This window comes from Chrysemys picta, chromosome 6 (assembly GCF_011386835.1).
Source record: "Chrysemys picta bellii isolate R12L10 chromosome 6, ASM1138683v2, whole genome shotgun sequence".
NCBI lineage: Eukaryota > Metazoa > Chordata > Testudines > Emydidae > Chrysemys > Chrysemys picta.
In genome coordinates this window covers 94480232-94507988 of record NC_088796.1, presented here as the reverse complement: position 1 = coordinate 94507988, position 27757 = coordinate 94480232, and the positions used below count along the sequence as shown (strand labels likewise).

At 40.9% G+C, this 27757-nt stretch overlaps 1 protein-coding gene across 6 annotated transcripts in view; it reads left to right on the top strand.

Annotated features, from left to right (window-relative positions):
- Window positions 1–27757, top strand: part of APBA1 (amyloid beta precursor protein binding family A member 1) — a 142997-nt gene that overhangs the window by 76737 nt on the left and 38503 nt on the right. For all 6 annotated transcript variants that reach the window (XR_010588630.1, XR_010588629.1, XR_010588628.1 and 3 more), the window contains one exon: window positions 13671–14878. Coding sequence is in view for 3 of the 6 variants with exons in the window: in XM_005296735.4 (XP_005296792.1) it covers window positions 13724–14878 (1155 nt within the window). In the remaining 3 variants the exon portion in view is untranslated. The remainder of the gene's footprint in view (window positions 1–13670; window positions 14879–27757) is intronic.

Genomic DNA, 27757 nt, shown 5'->3' with positions numbered 1-27757 from the left:
CTTGCAAATATTCTCAATACTCGGTACCGGGGTCAAATCTTAACTGCTGAAGAAGAGGAGTTGGACATCCAGTAATCATCCCTCCATAATGTCAACTATAATAAACTTCAGAGCTAAGGGTGAACCATTCAAGAAATATATGTTTGCTGATGATATTTTAAAGTCACACCTGTGAACTGGTGGAAGTCACTTAAGCACTTGGATTCAGAGACTGTTGAAGTGATGATCTCACTTTTAAGAGCAGTAGTTTCTTCTGCCAGTGCAGAAAGAATATTTTCTTCCTTTGGACTAATTCATTCCAAACTGAGAAATCTTTTGGGACCTGAAAAAAGCAGGAAAGCTTGTTTTTCTTTTCCAGATTATGAACAAACAGGAAAATGAAGGTGAATACGACTGAGTTAGCTGTAGAAGCCAATTTAAATGTCTGTCTGGTGATGTTCTCCTCCTAATACAGCATGGGCAAGAAAATCCTCCAAATATTAATAATTAACCTGTTGAATTTGAGATAGTTCACCTCCCAATGCCTTCATAAATTTGTGCTTCAATTACATTTGGTAAATGAAATAACCAAACAATCATTCATTTTTTGATATAGCTGTAAAACTAATCTGAAAAATTTTCAAAATAAATCACTTTGAAAGTGTATAGTGTGTACCTTCTAAAAATGAAACCTACATCTATCTCTGAGTTGTGAAGAATATGTATTAAGGTTACAACAACCAACAAGAATGCACTTTTATGTAGAAATCCACGATTAAATTGAGTCTTCCTGATTAGTGATTTAAATCAATTTGATTTAAATCAAATCCACCCTGCTCCACATCAATGTCAGGGAGCTCGGGGCCATCCATTTGGCTTGCGAAATGTTCCTCCTGCAACTATCCCATCAGGTGGGACAGACAATATGGCCTGTATATTCTATGTCAACAGGTAAGGAGGAGCACTATCCTTGGCCCTTTGTCGGGAAGCCATACACATCGAGGCTCTACATCTCCCTGGTGTCCAAAACAAGCTGGCAGATCGCTTCAGCAGGTTCTCCCTGCAAGTGGTCCCTCCACTCGGAGGTCGCCAGAATGATCTTCCAGAGGTGGGGAACTCCCCAAGTGGACCTGTTTGCCACCAGACAGACCAAGAAGTGCTATTGGTTCTGCTCCCTCCAAGGGCTCGACAGCGGATCACTCTCCAATGCTTTTCTCCTGTCTTGGGCAGGCGACCTGATATACACCTTCCCGCCGACCCTCCTAAAAATCAAAAGGGACAAAGCCAATGTCATCATGATCGCCCCCGCATGGCCTTGTCAGAATTGGTTCGGCATGCTCATGGACTTGGCAGCAGCGCCTCCATGGATGCCTCCCAACGGCTCAGATTTACTCTCTCAGGATCACGGGAACCTCACCTCTCTCCATCTCATAGCGTGGATGCTGCATGGCTGAACCTGAAGGAGGAGCAGGCCTGCTCTGGTCAAGTCAAGCGTGTTCTGTTGGAGCGTAGAAAACGTTCCACTAGAGTGACTTCCCTGGCAAAGTGGAAGCACTTCTCCTGCTGGGCATTGGAGTGTAGGATCTCCCCTACTCAGTCTTCTCTGCAGTCCATTCTGGACTACCTGCTTCACTTGAAACATCAGGGCCTACCCTTCTCCTCGATCTGGGTGCACTGGCGATCGTCTCTGTCTTCCATCCCCGCATCCAGGGCAGATCGGTATTTGCGCATGAAATGATGATCAGGTTTCATAAGAGCCTTGAAAGGCTTTCTCCACAGGTCTGGAATCTGGTGCCCCAATGGGACCTTAACCTAGTTCTCTCTAGGCTCACTTGCCCTCCCTTTGAACCTCTAGCCTCCTGTTCTCTTTCATATCTGTTGTGGAAGGTTGCTTTTCTTGTGGCTATCACTGCAGCAAGGCGAGTATCTAGTCCTCACGTCGGAGTCCCCGTACACGGTGTTCTACAAGGACAAGGTTCAGTTGTGTCTCCACCCTGTCTTTCTGCCAAAGGTGGTGTCGCCTTTCCATGTTAACCAGGACATTTTCTTCATGGTGTTCTGCCCAAAGCCTCACGTGTCCAACGAGGAGAGGCGTTTGCACACCTTGGACGTCAGACGGGCTCTCAGAGGCTTTCATCTTGGATTACTACCAGTATCCGTACTTGCTACGAGTGGGCACAGGTTGTAAATCCACTGATAGTGACGGCCCATTCAACTAGAGCTCAGGCGTTGTCAGCAGCCTCCTGGCATGAGTCCCTATCTAGGATATCTGCAGGGCTGCAATGTGATCGTTGGTGCACAGCTTCACGACCCACTACGCCATCACCGAGCAGGCCAGAGATGATGCTGGTTTTGGCAGAGCTATGTTACAATCAACACATCCGTGAACTCCTACCTGCCTCCGGAGATGGTGCTTGGGAGTCACCTAACATAGGATTGACATGAACAAGCATTCGAAGAAGAAAAGTGGTTACTTACCTTCCGTAACTGTTCTTCAAGATTGTTGCTCAGGTCTATTTCATGACCAGCCCTCCTTTCTCTCTGTCAGAGTTCTGGCAAGAAGGAATGGGGGGGAGGGAGGGTGATGCCCACATGTGCAGGCCACTCCAGAGGATGCCAGAGCCAGTCCTCTACAGATACCACCGAGGAGAAAACTTCCGGCAAGCACACACACCTAACATGGAATGGACATGAGCAACACATCTTGAAGAACAACAGTTACGGGAGGTTAGTAACCATTTTTTCATTTTCCAGTAAAGAAATCTTTGGGACCCAACCTAGCTATTGAATATTACTTCAACTCGTGCGTGATCTGACATTGTAATAGCGCCAGTTTCTGCAGATCCTGTCTGCTTCATTAAGGATTTAGAGATCAGCTTTAAATCTATTCTCGTATATAACTGATGAGGGTGTGACTACAATGTTTAATCTCTTTCCTCAGGGTGTAGTTCTCGCCAGCAATCTGAGAGGTTGAATTGTTGGCACAGAGAAGTCAATGTTGCACCTGCTTCCCTATCCCCCAGGTCTTTTTTATCTGTCCCAGTAAGGAGTACGGTGTGCAACTGAAGTCTTCTCTAAGTATAATTTCCCCTTCCCCAAAGCATTGCAGTGCTGTAAAGAAGTCGTTAAAGTGTTTTGTGTTTGTTTGGTTGGGAGCATGAACTGAGCCAACTGTTGTTAATAACTCAGCAATTGTGCCGTTCAGCAATATAAATCCTCTCTCCTTAGCCTTAAATTTATGTTTATTGTCAAAAGATACGTGTTTAGCAAATATTATGCCCACTCTTTTTTTTCCGTTTTAGCTGAAGCAAATAATGTCCGTTGAAATCCGTTACCTTTTGTGACCCTAATTTGCCCCTCCTGAAAATGAGTTTCTTGAAGTAGAAATCATTTGAGAGAGGTTGTTTTTAAGATCTACCAGGGCTTTTTTCCTTTTAATGGCATTTAGCCCTTTGACATTCAAAGATGTTACTTTAAAAGGAAGAGACGTTGAAAGTAACTATTTAGCTTATTGGAAAAAAAAAATCTGAAATGATTGAGATTCTTTAGCTGTTTGATGGCATGAACCCTTGTGTTGCCAGTGGCTCTCTTGTTTCTAATTATGTTTCATTTGCTATTGTGTGCCTGAATATGGCTTGGTTTCTGTTTGTAAACTTTTATATGTAATTCTTGTATTAATCTCCCCTTTTCTCCACATTTCCTTCCTCTCTTCTGCATTCCCCTTACTCTAAATCCACAAATGAATTACCAACATAACATGTAAAACAATCCCCAAAGGACTGTGCTCTGCTGAACCCGAAACCTCTGTACTCTCCCCATAAGCACTTGGATTGCTTCTCTTGCAATCCAAACGAAGTACATTCTCCACCAATGGGACCTTGAGCCTCTGTTAGGGATGGATTGCCATTTGATCATTTGACTTATGGGGCGGGTTTACACAAAACTCTTAAAGGCTCTTCCCCTTCCCCTCTCTATTTTCTCCAGTCTCCTCCAACCTTGAAATCCCCTCACTCTCCTCTTATTGTCTTATATTTCCTCTGTTTTAAAGTACAGAACAAAACTATTACTGATCACCCCAATTACATTCAACTTCATACTATTTTCTTTATAACATTAACATAGTTATTGCTCAGATTAAGGCTTTCATTTTAACAACATCCCTTGTTCCCTTTCCATTTATCAGGAGAGAGTTTTTAGAAGGAAGAAAATCCCTTCTTTGACAATGTCTTCGATGGTATTAAAGTTGGTAACTACTGTCAATTTGGGGGAGGAGGGGGAGAAGAGGAGTTATTTGAGATGTTCTGGAGCTGTTGTTGAATTCCAGTCCCGTTTCCTAAAAAGACAAAACAAGACATTCACAAACAAAAAGGGAGAAAAAAAGAACAGCAAAGATAGAAAATGTAGCTTCTGTCTCTGATGTTGACTCTCACTTGCAACCTTACTGCTGATAAAACACAGGCATGGCATATGGTTTAATCAGCTACTCAGACCTGGCAAACTTGTACCAGCATCAGCTGTTTTGGGCATTTTATTTAGCTGCCTCTTTTTGGGCACAGGCTTACAGCAGTTTTGCAAAATGATTAAATATCTAAAAGTTGATATACTGCCTTGTGAAGTTGGAGTTGCCAATCTGGTTCCTTTCACCTGCTCTAATTCATATTAAAAGGAGCTAGGGTTGAACTGTATAGGCATTGAAGAGTCTATCTTTCTAATAAGCTGTTACATTTGAAAATGGCTGTGATTTTAATATATCTTCTCTTTCTATCTCATGATGTTTTGCTTGCACTTTACAAAGGTACAGAGAAATTGCTCAAACAAACCAGCATTTTCTAAACTTTCTCTAAATAATTTCAGCAGATTATCAACTGCAGTAGATTCATTTATGAGCATACTTTTGAACTGTAACAACAAGGGTGAGTCTGGATTGTCAAACAGATCAGCATGGAGGCTGAAGTACGAGCAAATGTGTAAAACTTAAAAAACCAATTGTGAAAAATGCTAGTTGGTACGAACATGATGAAACACAGGAACTGCATTATCCACCGCAGATGTAATCCTGGCATTTCTGAACTACAGAGCAGGGAATGTGTGACTCATGCAGTTTTCATTTGAATGAGCATTATAACAAACAAAACAAGACTTTAGGAGTAGGTCTAAGCAGTCATTTTTAAATTTGAATCCTGGAATTCAATTTAAATTCCCTTTAATTAAGGGTTAGCGTGTGACACGTTCTCTAGGGACTCGGCTGCTAAATCTTATCCGTGGAAGTAACCTCTCCCACCATGGAATTTTATTTCCTGGTTACAGCCAAAATAGACTTATAATGAGTGGGAAAATGGAATTTTAAGTGCAGTTTGTGTCTGAAACATTTACATGTATGTTACAAATAGTTCAATTCACTCCCAATTCAATGCTGCCGTTACAATTCACTTTCTTGTCATTGCATATTGATCTCAGTAGCTATTAATACAGTGTGTACCATATTATCTATGTGGAAATTACCAGTCATTAACTAGGCCCAGATGCCATCTTACCTTCCTGTGGGAACTGCCAAATTTTGCTATGCTTTTCTGTCTGGCATGTACCAATTTAGGCCTGTATGGATTCATTCAAATGGCTTGCTATTTGAAGGATCATTCATCCATATATCTTTTGAATATTCCACTGCCAAATTTTGTCTCCTTTTTTGTGTAGTCAGTGGTAAGTGTGTGTGTGTGTGTGTTACCTTTTTATGTATTCAGGAGTGTGTGTAGGGGTGTGTCCCTTCCCTGTGGAGTTAAGGCATGAAGTGAAAACCTGGTCCCATTGAAGTTAATGAGAGCTTTGCCATTAGTTTCAGCAGGGCCAAGATTTCACTTACAAAATGTTGATCACGTACTAGTCATCAAGTCCTATTTTCACAATAATGCTGTCAGAAATATGGAACATTATACAGCTCTCAGTAGGTGACAGAACACCCATTGGTGTGCAATGATTGAGGCCAGTCAGGATTAACATTATGACTGCAGAGTCCAGTAGGAGGAGGGCAGAGCCATTTTTGAAACACATGTACCGTCTTATAATTGGTAAATGCGTCAGGAAAAGTAATGCATAGGTTTATGGATTTAAAAAAATTACAGGTGGTTTATTTATTTGTTTTAGGATTCATGAAGGAATAATAGTGATAGCAAGTACATATTTTATACACACGCATGCATGCATACACAGATAATAGTGGGAATAACCTCTGTAGTTAAGGTTACGTAATTGGTTCCTGCCTATTTTCATTATAATTTAATGAAATTTTCACTGCTGAAACTGAAATTTTCAGTGCTTGGTCTTTGCCCAAAGATAACTTTTCTCAGAAAGTTTTGAGCAAAAATGGGTCATCTGTTTTTGAGTGGGCTGGATGTGTAAGAAAATGCACTTTCTCCATAATCTTATAAATAGCTTTGCATCCCCAAATTACTGAGGATAAAAACTGAAATTTGGCAGGAAAACAGCATTCACTGAGAAGTACCATGTTTAAGTGCTCTGATGAAAACTGGTTTTGATTTCAGTTATGACTAGTGAAAATCACTCTCCATGTGTGCATAGTACTTTTTGAGTGGGGTCTTCCTATGCTTGTAAAGTTCACAGCTAAGGAAGTCTGTGGTGCACGTAGTCTGAGTCAAGGAATCACTAAGCCCTGGTCTACACTGGGAGAGGTATCGATCTAAGTTACGCAACTTCAGCTACGTGAATAACGTAGCTGAAGTCGACATACTTAGATCGACTTACTGTGGTGTCTTCACCGTGGTGAGTTGACTGCTGCCACTCCCCCGTCGACTCTGCTTGTTCGTCTCGTGGTGCTGGAGTACAGGAGTCGATGAGAGAGGGGCTGGAGGTCGATTTATCGCGTCTAGATTAGATGCGATAAATCGATCCCTGTTGGACCGATCGCTGCCCGCTGATCTGGCGGGTAGTGTAGACATACCCTTAACCTCTATGTGAAATCCTGACCCTATTGATGTCAGTGGCAAAACTTCAAAAGGGCCAGGATTTCACTGTCTCAGCCTTTGGAAAAGAGAGTTCCTGCACAGGACTTGAATAATTTACCTACTAGCCTATGGTCTAAACCTGATAGTCAGGGTTAAATGTACATGTACTAGCAAGCCCTCTGCAATTTTTAAGGCATAAAACAGTTCTGTATTACTTTTGTGTTAATGCATTTAATTATAACAGTCAATCAACTTTCTATTTAATACATATTTAAAATCTAACTTACGACGTCTTTTGCTTTTTTTTTCACCTTTTCTTCCCTTTCCTGATTCCACTCTACTTTTTCTTCTTTACTTCCCTATAACTGATCTTGGTACATCTCCACCTGCCTTGTTTTCAGTGCAAGTCCCTGCCCCTTTCTCCTTTTCCTGTTGTTCCCCATTTATTTTTCATTGTGCCAAAGTCCACAGAAACTTTTTTTTTTATTTTTCCAATTGAAACTTACATTCTACAGCAATTGATGACAGTGACCCAGTAAAGTTTTCCTACTCATCAGTGGGGAGGGAATGGTTTAATCTCTGCTTCTACTCAGATCCAGAAGAGAAGCTGATGAAAAAACTAGAAGAGGAGATTGAGCCCCAGGACCGGAGGGAAGCTAGAGGATTTGGGGTGGGAGCCATTGAGGCAGAAGACTGGTTAGCATAGAAAACTTTGTGCCCTGCCTTAGGTTTTCCACAATGTAGAGAAATGTATGTTCTGGATTTAACATTTTCCAGGCTCTCACCAGCTCTTGCGGAAGACTTTACATTGCACAGCAACTTTAATTTTGCATGTGCAACCTTTACTTGACTTTATCGTTTTCTGACCTTTAGGTGCATAACTGTGCAGCCTCAATATTCTCAAACTAAGTTTTTAAAATGGAATTATTATTATGGTGGTTGCATTTCTAGGTTGCTAGGTTTTTGACACTCGGTGAATGGGGTATTTCCATGGGCTTACTTGGATATCCTTGGGAAGTGATCCCTTTTATCGTCTTAGGCTTGGTCCACACTGGGGCGGGGGATCGATCTAGGAAACGCAACTTCAGCTACGAGAATAGCGTAGCTGAAGTCGACGTTTCCTAGATCGAACTAAGTTTACTTACTGCGGGTCCACGCGGTGCAGGCAAGTTCCCCCCTCGACAGCGCTTCCTCCTCTCGGCGAGCAGGAGTTCCGCAGTCGATGGGGGAGCGCTTCTGGGATCGATTTATTGCGTCCAGATGAGATGCGATAAATTGATCCCAGAAGATCGATCTCTACCCGCCGAATCAGGCAGGTAGTGTGGACCTAGCCTTATTGACTTGTCACAGAGAAGGAGAAAGCAATCAGGTTTCCCAAATAGGTAGTCAGTTGAGAGAGAGAGGTTGCTCAACAGTAGAGGAAAAACTCATTAGAATTCCATCAAAGGAGTCATTGCAGATACTATAAAATTCTCAGCCAGTGAATTACCTTAATTTTAGTGATAAATACAAGGGAACCCCCTTTTAAAAAAGGAAAGGAAAGAAGAAGAAAAAAGCCCATTGAAGGAATAGGCCTGGTAAAGAAATATTTTGTGTTCTCCAAAGGTGATAAAACACACTGACATACTTTTAAATAGTTAAATTCCTGGTTAAAAAATAAACAGGTGGTTGTTTTTGTTTTGTTTTAAAAGCAAATTATATAAGTAAAACGTCCATTGCACTAAAAAGGCATAATAGAATGTAAAATTGTCTTGTTGAAGGAACTGATCCTTTTTTCAAAATATCTGTCTTTTGTGGAAGTTGATTAATTTTGTTGTTTATTAAAGTGAAGGACTGATAACACTGCTGGAGCCTAGCAGAAAGCAGGCAGCTGCTTTGCAAAATTCCCTGGGCATCTGTGCGAATTTACCTTGCTCCTGAGTTCTGACATCCCTGCTCTTCCAGTCCTGGGTCCTTCCTGGGATAGTGTGATTTGTGGTTATGGATAAATATGCACTAAAAGGGGCTAATCTTAGAAATACCAAAATCCTATTTACCTACAAACTCAGCCAGGCTAGTGCACTAAACCACTTCTCCCGTAAAACACATTAAGAAATAGGTCCATTGAGCGATTATGTTTTCTGTGCTATAAATGAAAACATTTAATAATACAAGCATGTGAATATCTGTGATGGAAACAAGCTTATTAATATGCAAAACCTCAATGCACTGAACCCAGGTAGTTTTTCATCATTCACTGTGGGGGGAGCACATGGGAGCGGGTGAATAAATTCTTGATTCCATTTAATCAGTAACTGTCCTCATGAGAGGGAGGATGTATGAGCAGATTCAGTATAGTGTCAAACGAGCGAAAAAGGGCTGTTTTAAATATGAAACTGAGAGCTCTCACAAAAGTAATGCTGAATTTAAGGAAAGCCATGTTTAGTATAGAGCAAAATGCTTCTGTGCCACTTGTTTGTGTGTGTGATGGAAGAAAGGATTAAAAATGCAGGCACTGAAAGATTATTTTTACCTGGACATTTGGAGTTCTCTTCTTTCCTCAGTGCATGTGTTGCTCTCATTAGCATGATGACAAGTTTCAGAGTAACAGCCGTGTTAGTCTGTATCCGCAAAAAGAAGAACAGGAGTACTTGTGGCACCTTAGAGACTAAGGATGCATCCGAAGAAGTGGGCTGTAGTCCACGAAAGCTTATGCTCTAATAAATTTGTTAGTCTCTAAGGTGCCACAAGTACTCCTGTTCTTCTCATTAGCATGTTGACTGACATTATCTTACATTGAGATGACAGCACACCCTTTAGTGTTAAATGTATCAATGTTTAAAAAACAACAACAAAAAGTCTTTGATATAAAATAGTAGAGAGCTAAACTGGAGTTTTATCACAATTTCTCTATGAAACATCCAAATGCTTTAAAAATGTATAGAGATTTATTTGTTAATTTTTTCATTTTACAGTTGAGAACATAGCTTAACCTTCAGTGAGAAACCAGTTGCACCAGCAATCAGACTCTGATTTCTCGGTTATGGAGACAAATCCATCCATCAGAGTTTGAGTGCAGAGCTAGGAGTGCTTAGAAAGCACTTTCCCATATGCGCCTGATTATTAGAGCACAGCTGCTCCTCTGGGTAATTAATGTGAGAATGCTGCATTTTTCAGAAGTGTAGCATGTCTTTATTTCCAGGGCCGTGGGACCTCTGTTGCTTCTCTTCTCTCCCGTCCTGAAACACTGTGGCATTTCTGTTAAAGTGGGTGTTTGGAGATGAAGTTTTTTTCTTGTGGGAACCTGATGAGAACAATCAGAAAGGCTTGTATCAGCATGGGGAGAAACTTGTTGCTGGCACCAGACATCTGATTATTCACTGTGCCCTCTAGCCACCAAATGTGACTTTTCTGTGTTAGCTTGAATAAAGTTCTGAGCTAAGGACCCAGGGTAACATTTTTCAAAAGGGCCTAAGTGTCTTAGAAGCCTAAGTCACATTGAAAGCCAGTGGGGCCTAAGCTCCGAAGTAACTTACTTGCTTTTGAAAATGTTACTCCCAAGCTAGTGTTTTTGTCAATAAGACCCTGTGGAATAGTCACGATGAAATTTTAAAAAGCTTTACATTTGTGGTTTCCATATTTCTTTTTAATTGGGGAAAACAGAGATAATTTTGCAAAACAAACAAAACCAATACATACCACAGGAATTTTAAGAGTTTTTCAGTGAAAATGGGACTGTTTTTGAGTGAAAATTCACTTTTAGTCAAAAACAATCATATGTTTGAGTGAAATGGAAAGCTTACAAAATGTCAACATATGAAATTTTATTTTGAAGATCCATTTTCATATCAAAACAGTTTCACAAGCTTCACAAGCTTCACTTCAGAAACCTCAATTTCACAAAAGCAAAATTTTGAGGCCTCAAAATGGCCTATAACATTTCAAGTGATATTTTGTATTTTTAAAATAATTGCTGTTTCTTACAGCTGCACCTGTCAGTGATTCTGTCTGCTGTACTCCAGAATGTTGAAATTGTTTTCGACTGTGTGCATTTAAAATGGAAGTCAGTTGCAGCAAACTGGGATTAAGTCTACCTTGCGTTAGTCTGCCATGCACTAACTGTCCATCTAGATCCTTCTGCTGCACACTAAAAGTTTCCTAGTGAGCTTTGATCTACTCCACTTGAAACAGGAGTAGATGAAAAAGGGTCCTAATTCCACTAACTTTCTGTGTGACATTGAACAAGTCGCTTAACTTCTCTGCATCTCTGTTTCCCCATCTGTAAAATGGAGCCATTTGTGTTTACTCACATTTGTTAAAGCACTTTGAAATTTACAGATTCAGGGTGGTGCTTTCCAAAGCACTTAGTGTTGGCCCTACTCTGTTCCCCTTGAGAGCTAACTAAGCCAACTTTGTGACTCGTTTATGCTGCCGGACTGGTCGCGGCAGGGGCCAGCATCTGGTGAAATATTGCCAGCTACAAAATGCTTAAAAATAATGAATCATATTGAAAAATGTTGCTTTGTCTTTTGGTCTGCCTTCTGAGTTTAAGCCCCTTAACTCTCAACCAGGACGGGGAGCCCACTTCCCCTTTCATAGTGTCATAGAATTTAAGGCCAGAAGGGACCACCAGATCAGATCTCCTGTATATCACAGGCCACCACCACCAAGCACCTGCACACTAAACCCAATAACCAAAATTAGACCGAACTATTACAGCCCACAGGAGACAAGACTGTTCTGTACCATAGGGAGAGAATAGGAGGGACTGAGGTGCACCAGTGCTCAAGACCCCTGCAATGAGAGGGAATTGATTAAGTGAGGTTAACATCGGCAAGTGACCCACATGCCATGCAGAAGAAAAAGGCACACACAAAAAACCAAACCCAAGGTCACTGTCAATCTGACATGGGGAAAATTGGTTTCCAACCTCACATATGATGATCGGTTAGACCAGGGGTCGGCAACGTTCGGCATGTGGCTCGCCAGGGTAAGCACCCTAGCGGGCCGGGCCGGTTTTATTTACCTGCTGATGCGGCAGGTTCGGCCGATCGCAGCCCCCACTGGCTGCGGTTCGCCGTCCCGGGCCAATGGGGGCGGCGAGAAGCGGCGTGGGTGAGCGTTGTGCTGGGCGCGGCTTCTCGCCGCCCCCATTGGCCCGGGACGGCGACCCGCAGCCAGTGAGGGCTGCGATCGGCCGAACCTGCTGCGTCAGCAGGTAAATAAAACTGGCCCGGCCCGCCAGGGTGCTTACCCTGGCGAGCCGCGTGCCGAACGTTGCCGACCCCTGGGTTAGACCATGAGCATGTGAGCAAGAACCAGCCAGCCAGCACCTGAGAGAGAAAATGCTCGGTTCCACCTCAAAGCACTGGCCCACCCCATCCAATGTCCCATCTCCAGCCAAGGCCATCTCGGATGCTTCAGAGGAAGTAGACCAAAAAAAACCCAGAATACATTGGGGGTGGGGGAGGGCAGGAATCTATTCTTGACCCCTGAAGGCCATTGGCTGAAGCTCTGGAGCATGAGCTTTAGGAACATGACATGAACCGTAAGTGACCCTCAGGGCTACTGAGCCTTGGCTCACACCATCACAAGCAACTTTTCTAAACTCTGGGTTGGGGGAATGGTCATTCTTTTTCTCCTCATCCTCGTCCCCTATCATTCTCATGCCTCTCTCTCCCCTGATGCTCTTTCTTACCCTCCTGCCCTCTTCCCCTGCACACGTTCTATTTCAATCTCGTCTTTCATCCATCTGCCCCTTAGATTCAAATGCCCTCACATTTTTCCTCCCTTTCTTTTCATTCTTCTGCCCCCTCATATTTTCCCTCTTTGCTCCCGATAATATTTTGTTTCTACCTCTGTGCCTTCTCGCTGTTCTCCACTGTCCTTCTCCTCCCCACGTTTCCCTGTTCATCCTCTCTTTCTCTTCTGCCTTTCACATTGCCATATCACTCCTGCTATCCCGTCATTGTCCAGATCACCACATTCTATACACTTACAGTACTTCCCTGTCCCCTCGCTGTCACTCACATCATGTATTAAGAATAGGGGCCAGCAATCTTCACTGAAGACAGCCTTGTTTCTCTCCTGTTGGAAGCAGTGGGAGATGGCAGCCATTTGGAATATGGGCAAAAGTTGACAAGAAAGCTACAGGACAGCAGCAGACCATGAGCAGCCTTTTAAAAAAAAAATCTAAAAACCCACATAAAATTCTGACACAATATTGGGAGAGCTGGCAACCATGCTGATTGCCAGTGTGCTAAGCTGTGAGTGCACGCTTTCTCTCTTTGAACAATGATAGAATTTGTTTGTCTAACAGAACACAGACGATAGATCTGTGCTTAAGTGCTATATGTAATAAAAACAGAAAACATCCCATTTTTGCATTTGAAAGATCAGATTTTGGTTTCAGCTACTGCAGACTTGCACCAATGTAACTCTATTGCAATAATTAGAATTAATAAAATGTTACAGTGGTGTATCTGAGATTAAATTCTTTCCCATACAATATATCTATAAAAATGTAAATTCTACAGTTTTCCTGGGGTCATGAACCACAGTTCAGGTGTATGATGCTGGTGTAGATCCTCTGCATGATTACCATCCACTGACTCCGGAGCCAAGAAGGCCATGTATGTGTCTGCAGGGGAAGAAGAGATGCCTTTTGTTGCCACAACGTTATTTATCAAATCACATGACTTTATAATCACCATGGTACTTAATAATCAACTTTCTTTTCTTTTTTCTTTCCAGCCTCAGTAGACAAAATGTCAATAGAATAAGTGGCCTACATTCCAGACCTGGCCATGAACCATTTGGAGGGACCACCTGAGGGGAAGGTGAATGATGAGCCAGCAAATGGAGAGGTGAATGAGTCAGTGGAGGCTGACTTGGAGCACTCTGAGGTGGAGGAGGAGCAGCAGCAGTATGCCGCTCATTACCCGAGACATGCCAATGGCAGCCAAGAAGGACAGTCTGGGCAGGAGGAGGAGGGGATGCTGGCCCGGTCAGCCAGTACAGAGAGTGGCTTCCACAATCACACTGATACTGCTGAAGGGGATGTCATAGCCACAGCAGAGGATGGCTATGACACAGACAGAGTTCAGGAAAATGAGGATGAGAGCGCCTACGCAGTGCAGTATAGACCTGAGTCTGAAGAATACACAGAAAATGCCGAGGCAGAGCATGCTGAGGCCATTCAGACCCGAACTCTACCTAACCACTTACACTTTCACTCCATTGAACACGAGGAAGCCATGAATGCCGCCTACTCGGGGTATGTCTACACTCACGGGCTCTTCCACCGAGGGGAGGACGAACAGTATGCTGAGCCCTACGCTGACTATGGACTGCAGGAGCATGTGTATGAGGAGATAGGAGAGACACCTGACCTGGATGTCAGGGAGGGACTACGACTCTATGAGCAGGAGAGGGAGGAAGCTGACAACTATCGCAAGGAAGCTCTTGGTGCCCGCCTTCACCATTATGATGAACGGTCCGATGGAGAGTCTGACAGCCCTGAGAAGGAGGCAGAATTTGCTCCCTATCCAAGGATGGATAGTTATGAACAAGAGGAAGATATTGATCAAATTGTGGCTGAGGTCAAACAGAGCATGAGTTCTCAGAGCCTGGACAAGGCTGCTGAAGATATGCCAGAAGCAGAGCAGAACTTAGAATGTGACCATACTTCCGGTAGTGGGACTCTCGAGAGCAATGGTCAGCTCCCAGCTGGCTCCAGGCCCACAGTCAACTCAGGAGAGTCAGTGCAGCGATACAGCAAGGAAAAAAGGGATGCGATATCTCTGGCTATTAAAGATATTAAAGAGGCTATTGAGGAAGTGAAGACAAGGACCATTCGTTCTCCTTACACCCCAGATGAACCAAAAGAACCCATCTGGGTGATGAGACAGGACATCAGCCCAACCAGGGATTGTGATGATCAGAGGCCACTAGATGGAGATGTGAGTATATGAAGCTATTAGCTTACTTGCTACAAGTAACGGAACGAGGAATACATAACATACATATGTCTGTCTCTCTCTCGTGTACACGCACACACACATGCACTCTCTCACACTCATGGTAAGGTACACTATGCTTGTATGGCTCATTCTGTTCCTGTTAAATATTTAAAGCTTTACCCGTTTTAATTCTGTGTTCTAAAGGATGCATGAGTAGTGGACCTATGTATTATCGATGGGCCATGTTAACCCTTCGTGAAATGCCACAGACGTCAGTAGAGTTACACCAGAGATGAATTTGCCACAAAAGGTTTGATTGCTCTCTTGCAGAAACAAGTGATATTATATTTTTCCAACATTCGTTGACTAACTGGTTGGTTAGAATGGCTACCATTCAGTTTATCTCGGGCTATTAGGTTCTGCAGGATCCCATCAGTTATGGGCTTGCCAGCTACAAGAAAGTGCAAATTTACAACACTATTAGTTTAATTGTAAAATTGAATCACCCTCATGTATGAACTAAATGTTAAAGGTTATTTCTTCAAGTGTACAGTCTGTTACAGCAGTGCTTCTCAAAGTTGGGCACCGAACCCCGGCAACCCGGGCTGGTTTGTTTACCTGCCACGTCTGCAGGTTCAGCCAATCGCAGCTCCCACTCGCCGCAGTTCACTGCTCCAGGCCAATGGGGGCTGCGGGAAGAGCAGCCAGCACATCCCTCGGCCCATGCCGCTTGTTCCCCTGAACAAGCGGCGGACCGGCTTTGAGAAGCACTGTATTACAGGGTGTGAACTACTTTATCTTTAGACAACATACCCAACTTGCATCAGAATCAGTCCAGAACTGCTCAGCCTATACTCATTGCCATGTACAGTTAAGTTGTCAATGTTAAATATATGGCTTTTCTGTATTTCTTCCTCTTATTTTAATAGTTTTGGAAGCAACTTTTAATCATATTAAAATGATGCCTGAAATGGAGGGGGCCAGTAGATCAAATCAGTGGGCCAAAGTCATCCCTGAAGTAATTCAGTTAATGTCAGCTAAGTTTTATCCCAGGGATGAATGTGGCCTAAAACTGTGTGTGTGTGTGTGTGTGTGTGTGTGTGTGTGTGTGTCAATTCTTTTTAATTCCTATGGAATGCTTTCTTGATGTCTGCTTGGAAAAATTAGGGGCTTTTCAATATAACTGATGCATTTCAAAGATATAACTCAATTTCATCTGTAGCTGTGGTTTTCAGCTAAGAGGGGATTTGACTAATAGAGGTTTTATTTTACTTAGACTGATTTTCAGAAGTACTGAAAATCTCACAACTCTTACCAAGGTCAGCACTCCAGCAAATCAGGCCCTTATTCTGTTCTATTCTTTTCAGGTGTGTCCCACAAATGATCTATTTCCCCTCGCAGCTCCTTTAGAAATCAGCTTTCATTTCCAAAATTACTCTTTCTTGGAAAATGTTTGCAATCATTTTGTGCTCTTAACCAAATAGTGACCAAACCTTAGGATTAGAATAATAGACTTGCGTCACTTAGCAAGCAGTTCTCTGAGAGGTGATAAAGCCACAGAGACAGCAGAATAATCTGTAGGTGACGGTATTAAATGTAGCAGATTTTGCTTTTGCCTTTTCTTTTTTTTTTTTTTTGGCAAGGGAAAGTAAATGCCATTCTGCAGTGTTGAGCATTTGGTTGATGGTGTTGAGATTGGATGCTTTGTAGAGGATAAAGTAGAAGGGTTCAGCAGTAGGGATAAGACGCTGGCTCCCATTGGGGTGCTTAGAGTGGGGTTCAACTAGCCAGCAGTTGGGAAGAGGGATGGAAATTATCTGGGGTAATGGAAAGGATAAGCAGCTAGTAGGGGGATCGAGAAGATGCTTGAGGGAAGGACCACTTATGGATGTGTGTGCTTGTCCTCAGGATACTCAGGGTTAAATCTGGTAGCAAATTCCATTCATTCATATGTATTTTTCCCAAAACAATGCTTAACATTATGGATGAAAAACAGAATAAAAATGCCAGCAGTCCAGCTCTTATGAGCCACTCTACAATAACTAGCTGTTATGATCATGTGATGTAGAGAGGAGGAAAAAGATTTTTTGTTTGAAACTTAAAATGTATACTTATAAGCAGTGTCTCTCCAATGGAGCCAAGTTGTCAGGGACTCCCCTAGCTCGCTATGGTAAGGGAGGTGTCAGAGAGACAACTGACCCTGCTCCTCCGCACAATAACGGAGGACAACTGTGTCTCAAGGGTCCCCTCAGTGCATGGATCTCAGAGGGCAAATGTGGACCATTTGAAGAGTAGAAGGCTGTGATCTTGCATGTGAGAGAATTTAAAATTCAGCAAAACGCTCCGGTGTGTAATTTGTGTGGAAGACCCCATAGAACATCTTAAAATCCAAAATAGTAACAAGGTCCTCAGTTGGGGGGGGAGTGGGTTTACTGGATCCTGCTGCGGAAGGCCAGAGGATGCATCTGTCACTCTGACACATACAGGTTAGCAGGTTGTTTCCTTCCAGAAGAGCACCTCTGTCTCCTCTTGGCCAGAGAAAAGGAGCATGCTGTCCTCTCTGCCTCTTGCTTCTTGGAGGTAAGAAACGATGATTAGTGTCTGACTAAGGCCCTCACGTTTAGAGGGGATTGCTCTCTTCCAACTGAGTCACACATCCACAGTGCATCGTAGATCAGTAACCCAAGTATTGTTGACACTGAAGCATTTTTGGCTGTGGTGATTCCATATCTTCAGTTTCTCAGACTTCTGAATCACTGGTGTTCAAAGTCTGCATTCATGAGACCTTTTCCTTTGCATGCCATGTTCAGACAGTGAGGACTACTCTGAAATGAATATTGGTTTTGATATAATGATAAATTACACAGATGGATGGATTCTGCTTCACAAAACCAATCCAGCCTTTGAAGACCAACCTTTCAGGTACAAGGGAGCTGAATTGCAGTGTTTCCTGTCTGTCTGCTTCTGGGTCATAGACATTTTGTTTAAAACTTAAATTTCTGTGTTGCTGTCTTTTGTTAGTTCTGGTAACGCCGACACTGGAGCAGTTTCACAGAGATGAAAATGTTTCAGTTTTTCCACAGCAGGAGTAATCTATTAATAATGAGGAAATAGAGAAGTCTGTTTTAAATAATTTAAGCATGTTTCAGGTACTGGCTGAACTTTAAAAGAAGGAAAAGTGACTACGGTATATTGATGTGATATTGTTAGTGCTTTCTTTTCTAAGCAAAGTCTTTAAAGCTGCTTTTTGGAACCGATTTGAGAAGTCAAGTCTTCAGTGGGCGGCCTCTAGATATTATGAAGTCTTAAAATTATACAGCAAGCCCAGTAATAATGAACATTTTAATTGCAAGGGCAGAAGACTTTATGCTGATTCATCAACCATGTAGGAGAAGGGAGATGTTTATCAATTATAGTGTTGGAAGACAAACACTCCCTAAAACAGCCCAGGATAGTTAAATTATGGTCAATATTTGATTCAGTTTTTAATGTGAATCATTTTTGTGTTTTTATTCAGTTTTTAAATAATTTATGGAAAGATAAAGGCAACTGTGAGTGATTTTTCTACATTGTAAACTAGAGCACTGCCTGTGATGGTTACAGTTATGAAGAAAGTCTTCTGAAGACATGGACAAGAACTGAAGTAATTGCTTTAGATTGACACATGATGTGCTGCAGTTGAAATTCAAATACAAGTTAAACTCAGGTTACAGACATTAAGAGTGGAGAAAATCTCACATAATGAGAGAGATAAATAGCCAGAATTGAGCCAGTTTCCAGGAATTCTGCAATGCCAGCCTTTGGTGTGAAGTACTCAGTCCTCTGGCCAGATCTGACCCTCTAATTGTATTTATTGGTTTGCTGAACAGACACAGATTCTGTAGAAATCTGAGATATAATTTTTAAAGGGAAGTTTCTAGCCTTTGTGGTTGCAAAGAAAACCTTATAGATGTGAACAAATGGAAGCTGTGCATGCAGTATTGCCGTAGTACTCTGCACAAGAACTCCTTTTCAGAGGCGGATTAAGGTCTCCTGGAACAGAGCAAGTGGGGGTGGGACCCAGTGACAGAATTGTAGCCCTGCCCCACCCCTTCCACTTACTGTCCCACTTCATTCTGCCCCGTGGCCTTGCCCCTGTTTATCCCATGGTCCTGCCCCATTCCATTCTCCCCTCCCCACCCCCGGCGATCTTGCCCTCCATTCATTCCTTTCTACCCCCTCTTCCCCCACTGTGGCCCCAAGACTGGAGAAGTTCTATCCCCCTGCCATGGCCCTGGGGCCACAGCGGGGAGTGAGAGCTCCTCCAGCCCTGAGGCCGTGGCAGGGAGTGAGATCTCCTCCAGTCCCAGGGCTGCAGCGGGGGGAGGGTCCGGGCGCTGGGGCTTCTACCAGGACTCCAGCCTTCTGCCACCCCACAGTGGATTTCTGCTGCAGTGCCCATTTTTCTGGAGTCCCCCAATTGGCCAGGGCCCCTGGGCCTATTGGATAATCCACCCCTGTCCTTTTGAAGTCAGTGGAGGAAGTTCTGCATAGGGAGCATCTGCAGCAACAGGTGCAGCTGCATTTATTTCATTGTGATTATTCCCACCAAACTTACTGGGGCAAATTCTCAAAATTCTGGTCAAAATTATACCTGCAAATGTGTTTGCACAACTAGTTTTTAGGAGCGTTCTGTGCAGGCAGCTGCACATATTTGGTAGGTTGTTATGGGCAGCTTTTAGCAAGGCCAGATTTTTGAAAATTTGGTTTGCCCTATATCTTTATTTTAATGTCTAATCCTATGTGCCTGCTCCTTAGCACCTGGGGGAGGAGCCATTGAGAGTGCGTCAAGCAGTGCAGATCTTTGAAAATGCAACCATTATCTGAACATTCAGATAAAGGCACAGGCGCCTTTTTTTCCTTTCCTTTTCTATTATCGTTTTTAAAACAAGAAAGTTAAATGCAAAATACTCTTAATGCAAAAATATGAATACAAATTCAAAAGGACGAAAGTCAGGAAACGCAGAATGCTGATTCCTGTGCCTGCCATAACTTAGCCATATAGCACATACTGTACTATTTTATTATCATTACTGATATTTAAAATGCAATACTATAAATGTACAGAGTACACACAGGTACACGTTGCCTGCCCCGAAGAGAATATATATGGAGGTATAAAAATCTACAACATGCATTGTAATACAAGAGTACTTCTCCACAAGGGGCCAGAGCGACCATTGCTGACTAGGCCCAAACTTTGCATTTCCTGATGTATAACTGTTTAAAATTCAGTAATAATATATTAACATGGTTTGGGGATTTAATGAATGTAAACAGCCAGTGTAATTATCTCTGAAGATTTCCGACGAGATATGCACTTGGAGCTGGAGTCAAGGCACCTTTCTTGTAATATCCTGGGTCAACATATATAAGTAAATTATACAGCTCAATACACGTGTATATATTTGTTAGTGTTGTTGTCTTAGCTGCCTTTTAACAATATCATTGCCTTAACATAGTAAAACAAAACCATTTAAAATGCATACTGAGGATGAGTGATGGAATAAGGAACTTTTCACCTATAGGTTTCAATCTCCAATCCAGTCCTGATAGGAAGTTTTCACCATCTAACAGCTGTATCCTGGTCTGTGTGAAATTAATTAATGGTTTTAGTGTAGTTTTTAATGGGCAGGGTACAAATCACAGTGGAGATTAACTGACCCCTTGTTGGCAGTCTCAGCAAAGAAACTCACATTTGACCAGATCACAGTATTAGACTGAACAGTTCTGACTGTATTGGGGGAAGAAGGGGAGCTGTTGTAGTGAGTGTCTGATGTCTCTGAATACCAGTTTCCATACTTGTAACTTTCCAAAGTGTTCACATTTTGGGCTGAAATTTTCATGATTTACATGATTACTGTCCCCCCGAAAGGGATTCTTCTTGTTTTGGGAAAGTTCACGCAAAATCTCTTCAGCTGTTTTACGTTAGTGAAAAGAGAAGTGGAAAAACTACACTTTTCTCACTGTAAAATCATTATTTTTATTTAAATTACGACAGCACCCAATGATTTGACATAAAATGTTACAGGATGCACAACAAAACTGAGTTAACATTGCTGTTGGTGCCCTATTTATTTTTTGTATAGCACTCAACTGTACTAGGTGCTTTACAGAACAAATAAGAGCTCTTCCAGAGGTTGAGGAAGGACCAGGGTTACAATAATAAGATCATATGGTTACCCCTCTGATACATATATTTAGGGTTCTGTTCAGGGTGTTGGGATGAGAGAGTAAAATTATTAATTTACTGCTCGTAGGCAATATGGCAGAAGTGAGTGCGTTTTTTAGAGATTCAAAGGCCCAATCCAAAAACCATAAGTGCGAAGAAAATGCAAGCTGAGACCTGGCAGATTTCATCTAACCCCCTAGAAGACTTTGACATAGAAAAGTTGACCCTTGATTCAAATGGCACTACTGAATTTTGCTTTGATCAAATATTTGTGGATTCCCCCCCTCCCCCGCAACCTGTGTGTGACAGTGCTAATAAGCTGTTTATGCAATCTCTAGATATACTGCTGCTAAGAATGGGTATACAACACCACTTTTCTAAAACAAGAGCAGTTCTCTGTGACAAAAGAAGCTCCAGTATTCCTGATGTATGTCTTTACAGGATATTCAGTTACATAGCAGGTTAAACTGGATAGGTGTGACACAATGCAGTGCTGTCACATCTCCTATTACCAGTTTCATTATTAAATCCAAGCACAAAATAACAGCGAAGCACTAGCTTATTCTCAGATTGTAAGTGGAGGATGCTTTAGTTACAACTGGACAACACCAAAAGCTTAAATGGAGAATTTCTGGATGTATCAGGCTGAATATCGTAAGAGACAGGTAGGTGGAAAAGGAAGGAAGAGAAGTGGGGATGCTGATACTTTTTTTTCTATTACTCCCTTTTGTACAGCCATTCACAATTGTAATGAACATTAACGTTGATACAGTAGATGAGTGTACATACGTATAGTTTGTCTCGCCAGAGTTTGGTTCAGGCTTCTTAACTGGCTCAAAGATTATAAGAGCAGCGCTAGCATACATTCTTTTTAAATGTTATGTTATAAACGATATCACTTGGAAGAAGCTGAGCAAACTGCCCTTCCTGCTATTTCTTATTGAATCTCTCTTTTTTGTCCTAGCATATGAGCTACCTATATATTGTAAGCTGCACTCCGTATTGTGCATTGTACCTTTTCCTTTGTGATGCTAAATAAGCCAAATATGTACGAGTCCCTCCTAGACTAAACTTCCCTTTACCTCTGTATACAGGAGCTGCTTTGGGGTAGCTAACGTTGCATACAGTATAGCAAGCTGTATATTGCAGGCAGTCTGTTCTATTAATAAATTGCTTTAGTGTTTTCTGTCAGACTGCAGTCGTCATCATAGAAAAAAAATCTTACAGCAAGAATGCAAACATTCCAAATAGAAGGCATGTATATGGTCTTTAATAGATGAATAATTCCAATACTTTTTAGATGTGCGTAGTTTAATATGCGTTCACCCATACGGATTTGTATGCTGATAACTACTGGAGCAACAATGCAAAAAATTTTAAAATGTCTGAACTCCTAAATGTGGATGATACACTAACAACTAGGCTTATTTATTTATTTTTAATTGGGCATGCCTTGACAGCATTTTGAAGAACTATTTTGGGGACAAAATTCAATGCTTAATATGCTCTAAGTGTCTTTGTTTTGTTTAGTATCAGAGGGGTAGCCGTGTTAGTCTGAATCTGTAAAAAGCATCAGAGGGTCCTGTGGCACCTTTAAGACTAACAGAAGTATTGGGAGCATAAGCTTTCGTGGGTAAGAACCTCACTTGAAGTGCGGTTCTTACCCACGAAAGCTTATGCTCCCAATACTTCTGTTAGTCTTAAAGGTGCCACAGGACCCTCTTTTGTTTTGTTTGTTTGTTTTTGTTTTGTTTTTGTTTTAAGACTCAATCCTACATTATTTGTTCACACACAACTCCCACTAGCATCATTATTAGCTTGACAACATTGCACACCTGTTATGTTGTTTAACGCATATAAAAACAGAAACAGTAATGTTTAATTAGAAAAACAGGAATGGAAAAACAACACAGCTGAGTTTAAGTTGCTAGTGGAACTGTAACTTTGGCATTTCCTGACTTAGTGTATGACTCTTAACTATATAACTCTCTCCCCGTGTCACTTGTCTGAACGTTGGGGAGCTTTCTTGGGCAGGGGAAGCTTTTCCCCCCCTCAAACCATGGTAGCAGAGCTGCATAGCCGAGAGTACTTCAGCCTGAAGGCTCAAGTATCTTCTACAGCTCTTGGTATCCATTTTTACAAAGACTCTGCACCTGTTCTTAATCTGTCTCCCACTTCCTAGTCCACACTTTTACTCAAAAAACCAGCAACAAAACCCCCCCAAAACAACAACAACAAAAAAACCCCGAAAAATAAAATAAAGGTTTCTACTGTACAATCAACTTTCTGAAGCCAGATCTATTGGATGTGAAGCCAAGGACTTCTGGCTTACCTAGCAGCAGAGTTGGCAGTTTCCTGGGAGAAACTAATTTAAGACAGGGCGCTGGTAAATACTGTCTTAAACCCAGTTAAAACTGGGAAACTGGGGAAATTAATTGCATCCATGTCCAGCAAGTTAGCATAGAATGAATCTTTTCAAACGTTGGTTATATCCATTCAGAACTGAGGAATAGGCTTGGTCTTTCCACTACATCAAAGTTGGTCTTCTGTTGTAGAATGCTGCATAGGCAAATGGTCCTGGACTAATGGTCTGCAACTCTGCCTGCTTCTGATTATTTAATACTTCAAGTCTACAACAATGAATTATTGTCATTTTCATACAATCAGATGTTTGACTTTTGTTTACATAATATTAAAAACTGAAATTAATCATGACATGTATAACAACTTTGAGAAAATATCCAACCAAAATGTACACAAACATTCCAGTATTCAGTATTATAATTTCATATAGAAGTATTACACCCACTGCAGTTTTACTTCAATTTAGGGTTCAAATAAAATCTATGAATCTACTGCCTTATGTAACCACAATTTGAATATGTAACTAAAACTAAGTGTAATGTGGTGTGCATTAATTAAACATTTTTTAAATTAGAAAATGCCTTTAAACTGTGACTAGCTAGATTTTAATGGAATGGTGAAAACCATGATTTGACCTGGTAAATACTGCCTTTGGTAAATACCATCCCATCCCTACCTAATGAAGATCTTAATAAAGGGGTGTTTTTAGTTAGTGGTTCCTGATGCTTTATTGCTCACCTGTGAGGGGAAAATAACAGAAGCTGATTTTTATACCACAATATTTGGTAGGACCTCTAATTCTGTCGTGTGTGTGTGTGTGTGTGTGTGTGTGTGTTAAGAGGTTAGACCTTGTAGCCTAGGATCTGCATGGGTGCCCTTGAGTTGTCCTTAAGGCTAATTTGAAAAAAAGAAATGTTGTAAGTACCTACTGCTTGTGTAAGAACTACCTTTTCAAAACATAGTTCTGGAAACCAAGTTTCATCTCATTTGGAGGCAGAGGGAATCAATTCAAGTTCCTCTGCAGAGTCCGACAGTATCTCTGAAATGAGGATTCCAGTGAAAAGAGACGTGTTGGTCAGAGATATGGCTGCCCCTAAGCAGACCATAGCCATGTCACAATGTAATGACATTGGTTGGCCCAAAGAAGAAGCAAGCAGCACGGGGGGTGGGACTGGTGTTGTGTGTTATTTGTTTTTTTTTTTAACGTTAGGAAACTAATGATCAAATGTGTTAAATATCTGGTGTTGCCTGCTCAAGGTGGCAAACTTGAATGGGCTGATAAAGTTATGTAAGGTTCCAAACGTGTGTGTGTTAGAGGGGACTGTGTAAGATTCCAATGTTTGCTCAGAACCCGACTTGCATAACTGTGTGGGGAGAATCTTACCTATATAGCCACACTATTGTACCTGTGAAAACTTATTTTGTAAAAAGAACAGCAGTACTTGTGGCACCTTAGAGACTAACAAATTTATTAGGGATTTTGAAATTGGGGCTCTGTGGGTCACTTACAACTTATACAATTCCATTGTAATCAACCCCATTGATTCCACCCTTTGTATTTCTAGTATAATAGTTCTCCTAAAATCCTTTCCAGTTTTGCCTTAGAGAACTAGATATGGCTTCCTCAGTATTAGCAGTGCTCCCTATTACTCCCTTTTAGGTAGGATAATGGTTTCCAAACCATGGTCCACAGAGAGCTGGTTGATCACATCATGTTGGTTCTCTTTGCTATTCTCTTCAGCTGCATCACATTGAAAAGAGTTAAAATACAACAACTGGTTACCTAATATTACTTTCCTATGTAAGCAGTTGCTGATGGTGGTTGGCACATGCCGGTTAAATGACCATAACTGAGAGCAAGAAGAAGGTGGTCCATGAGACAGTTTCTCCATTAAGGTCAGATCCACAATGTGAAAAAAAATTAGGAAACTTGTAGTCTAGAGAATACTACAAATATTGAGGTAACGTTTTGGGGCAGGGACTCTTTCTTCTGATATTTGTACAGTGCCTAGCACTATGGGCTCTTGGTCTGTTTGTGGGGCTCCTAGGTGCTGTCACAATACAAATAATAAATTGATATTATCATTATTATTATTTATTTGTCAGGGCTGTCAAGCGATTAAAAAAATTAATCACGTGATTAATCGCATTGTTAAACAATGATAGAATACTATTTATTTAAATATTTTTGGATGTTTACTACACTTTCAAATATATTAATTTCAATTACAACACAGAATACAAAGTGTACAGTGCTCACTTTATATTTATTTTTATTACAAATATTTGCGCTGTAAAAAACAAAAGAAATAGTATTTTTCAATTCACCTCATACAAGTACTGTAGTGCAATTTCTATCATGAAAGTTAAAGTTACAAATGTAGAATTATGTACAAAAAATAACTGCATTAAAAATAAAACAATGTAAAACTTTCGGGGTGGATTTGATTTTAATCAAATTGATTTAAATCACTAGTCAGCCTCGATTTAATCGTGGATTTCTACATAAAAGTGCATTCTTGTTGGTTGTTTTAACCTTAATACAAATTCTTCACAACTCAGAGATAGATGTAGGTTTCATTTTTAGAAGGTACACACTATACATTTTTAAAGTGATTTATTTTGAAAACTTTTTAGATTAGTTTTACAGCTATATCAGAAAATTAATGATTGTTTAGTTATTTCATTTACCAAAGGTAATTGAAGCAGATATTTATGAAGTCATTGGGAGGTGAACTATCTCCAATTCAACAGGTTAATCATTAATATTTGGAGGATTTTCTTGCCATGCTTTATTAAGAGGAGAACATCACCAGACAGACATTTAAATTGTTTTATTTAACTAAAACAACATTATGTAGTCTGGATTTCTTTCTTCAACAGTAAACGTAACAAAACAAAACATATGAATTTGAATTTAGTTAAACATTCAAGTTTTTTAAAATCACGTTTGTTTTTGTTAAAATTGTTTTTAACTAAAACAGTTAATTGAAATTTAATAAATAAATAAATAAATCAACAATGTCAGCCAGGTCAACATAAGAAACTTAAAAGATTGGCTTCTGCAGCTAACTCAGTCATCTTCACCTTCATTTTCCTGTTTGTTCATAATCTGGAGAAGAAAAACAAGCTTTCCTGCTTTTTTCAGGTCCCAAACGATTTCTCAATTTGGAAGGAATTAGTCCAAAGGAAGAAAATATTCTTTCTACACTGGTAGAAGAAGCTACCATGGTTAAAAGTGAGGTTATCACTTCAACAGTCTCTGAATCCAAGTGCTTAAGTGACTTCCACCAGTTCACTGGTGTGACTTTCTTTAAAACATCATCAGCAAACATATATTTCTTGAATGGTTCTTATTCCCAAACTGGGTCTCTTTTACAGCCTGCTGTCATTATAGGTTTTTCCTTCTAGTGAGAGAATGGTATGGTAGATCTCAAATCAATGAAGGCTACACTCAGAAAGACCTCAAGACGTCTGGAAAATGCTGTTCAAACAGTTTCACTTTTGTTTCTACTGCCTGTTCCTCCCTTCTCACATTTAGCTCCAGACTTCTTCTCCTTGTCCAGATCTATTCCACCCCCAACAATCTTCTATTCATTGAACTTTTTGAAACTTTGCACTTTTAGAGAGAGGTAAGGGATTGACTCTGTGTACACAAATTTGCAGAGGGGCAATAGGGTTGAAGTCTGTTATTTCTCATCTCTATATATTATTTATTTATTTAAAAACATTTTTGCTGTTGACAAGCATGTTATCTCTGGAGAGACCATTCCAGTTTGAGAACTGCAAAACTAAGCATCTCTGATGGTATCTTCTAGACTGAGCACTGAGTCCCATTGGATAGATAGAAAGATTAACCTAAATAACCTGTACGTAAGATTGGGTCCCTAATCCATGAACTATTGGAACTCATTTACAAAACTTTTCTTAAACATTACATGAATATTGTCTCATACTATAGAATTAGAATTTATAATTTCTATTAATTGATGAGATATATTTATGCTATAATGTATCTTAATTAAAACTATCTTTAGATGCTTTTTGAGGAAAAAAAACCTATTTTATCAAAAAATCCGATTTAAATAAAAAAATACAATTGTTTTTATTAAAAAAAAAAAATCATTGATTTTTATCCACCCTGAAAACTTTAGAGCCTACGCGTCCACTCAGTTCTACTTCTTGTTCAGCCAGTCACTCAGACAAACAAGTTTGTTTACTTTTTCAGGAGATAATGCTTTTTAAAATCGTGATTAATTTTTTTTTGTTAATCGCGTGAGAACTGTGATTAATTGACAGCCCTA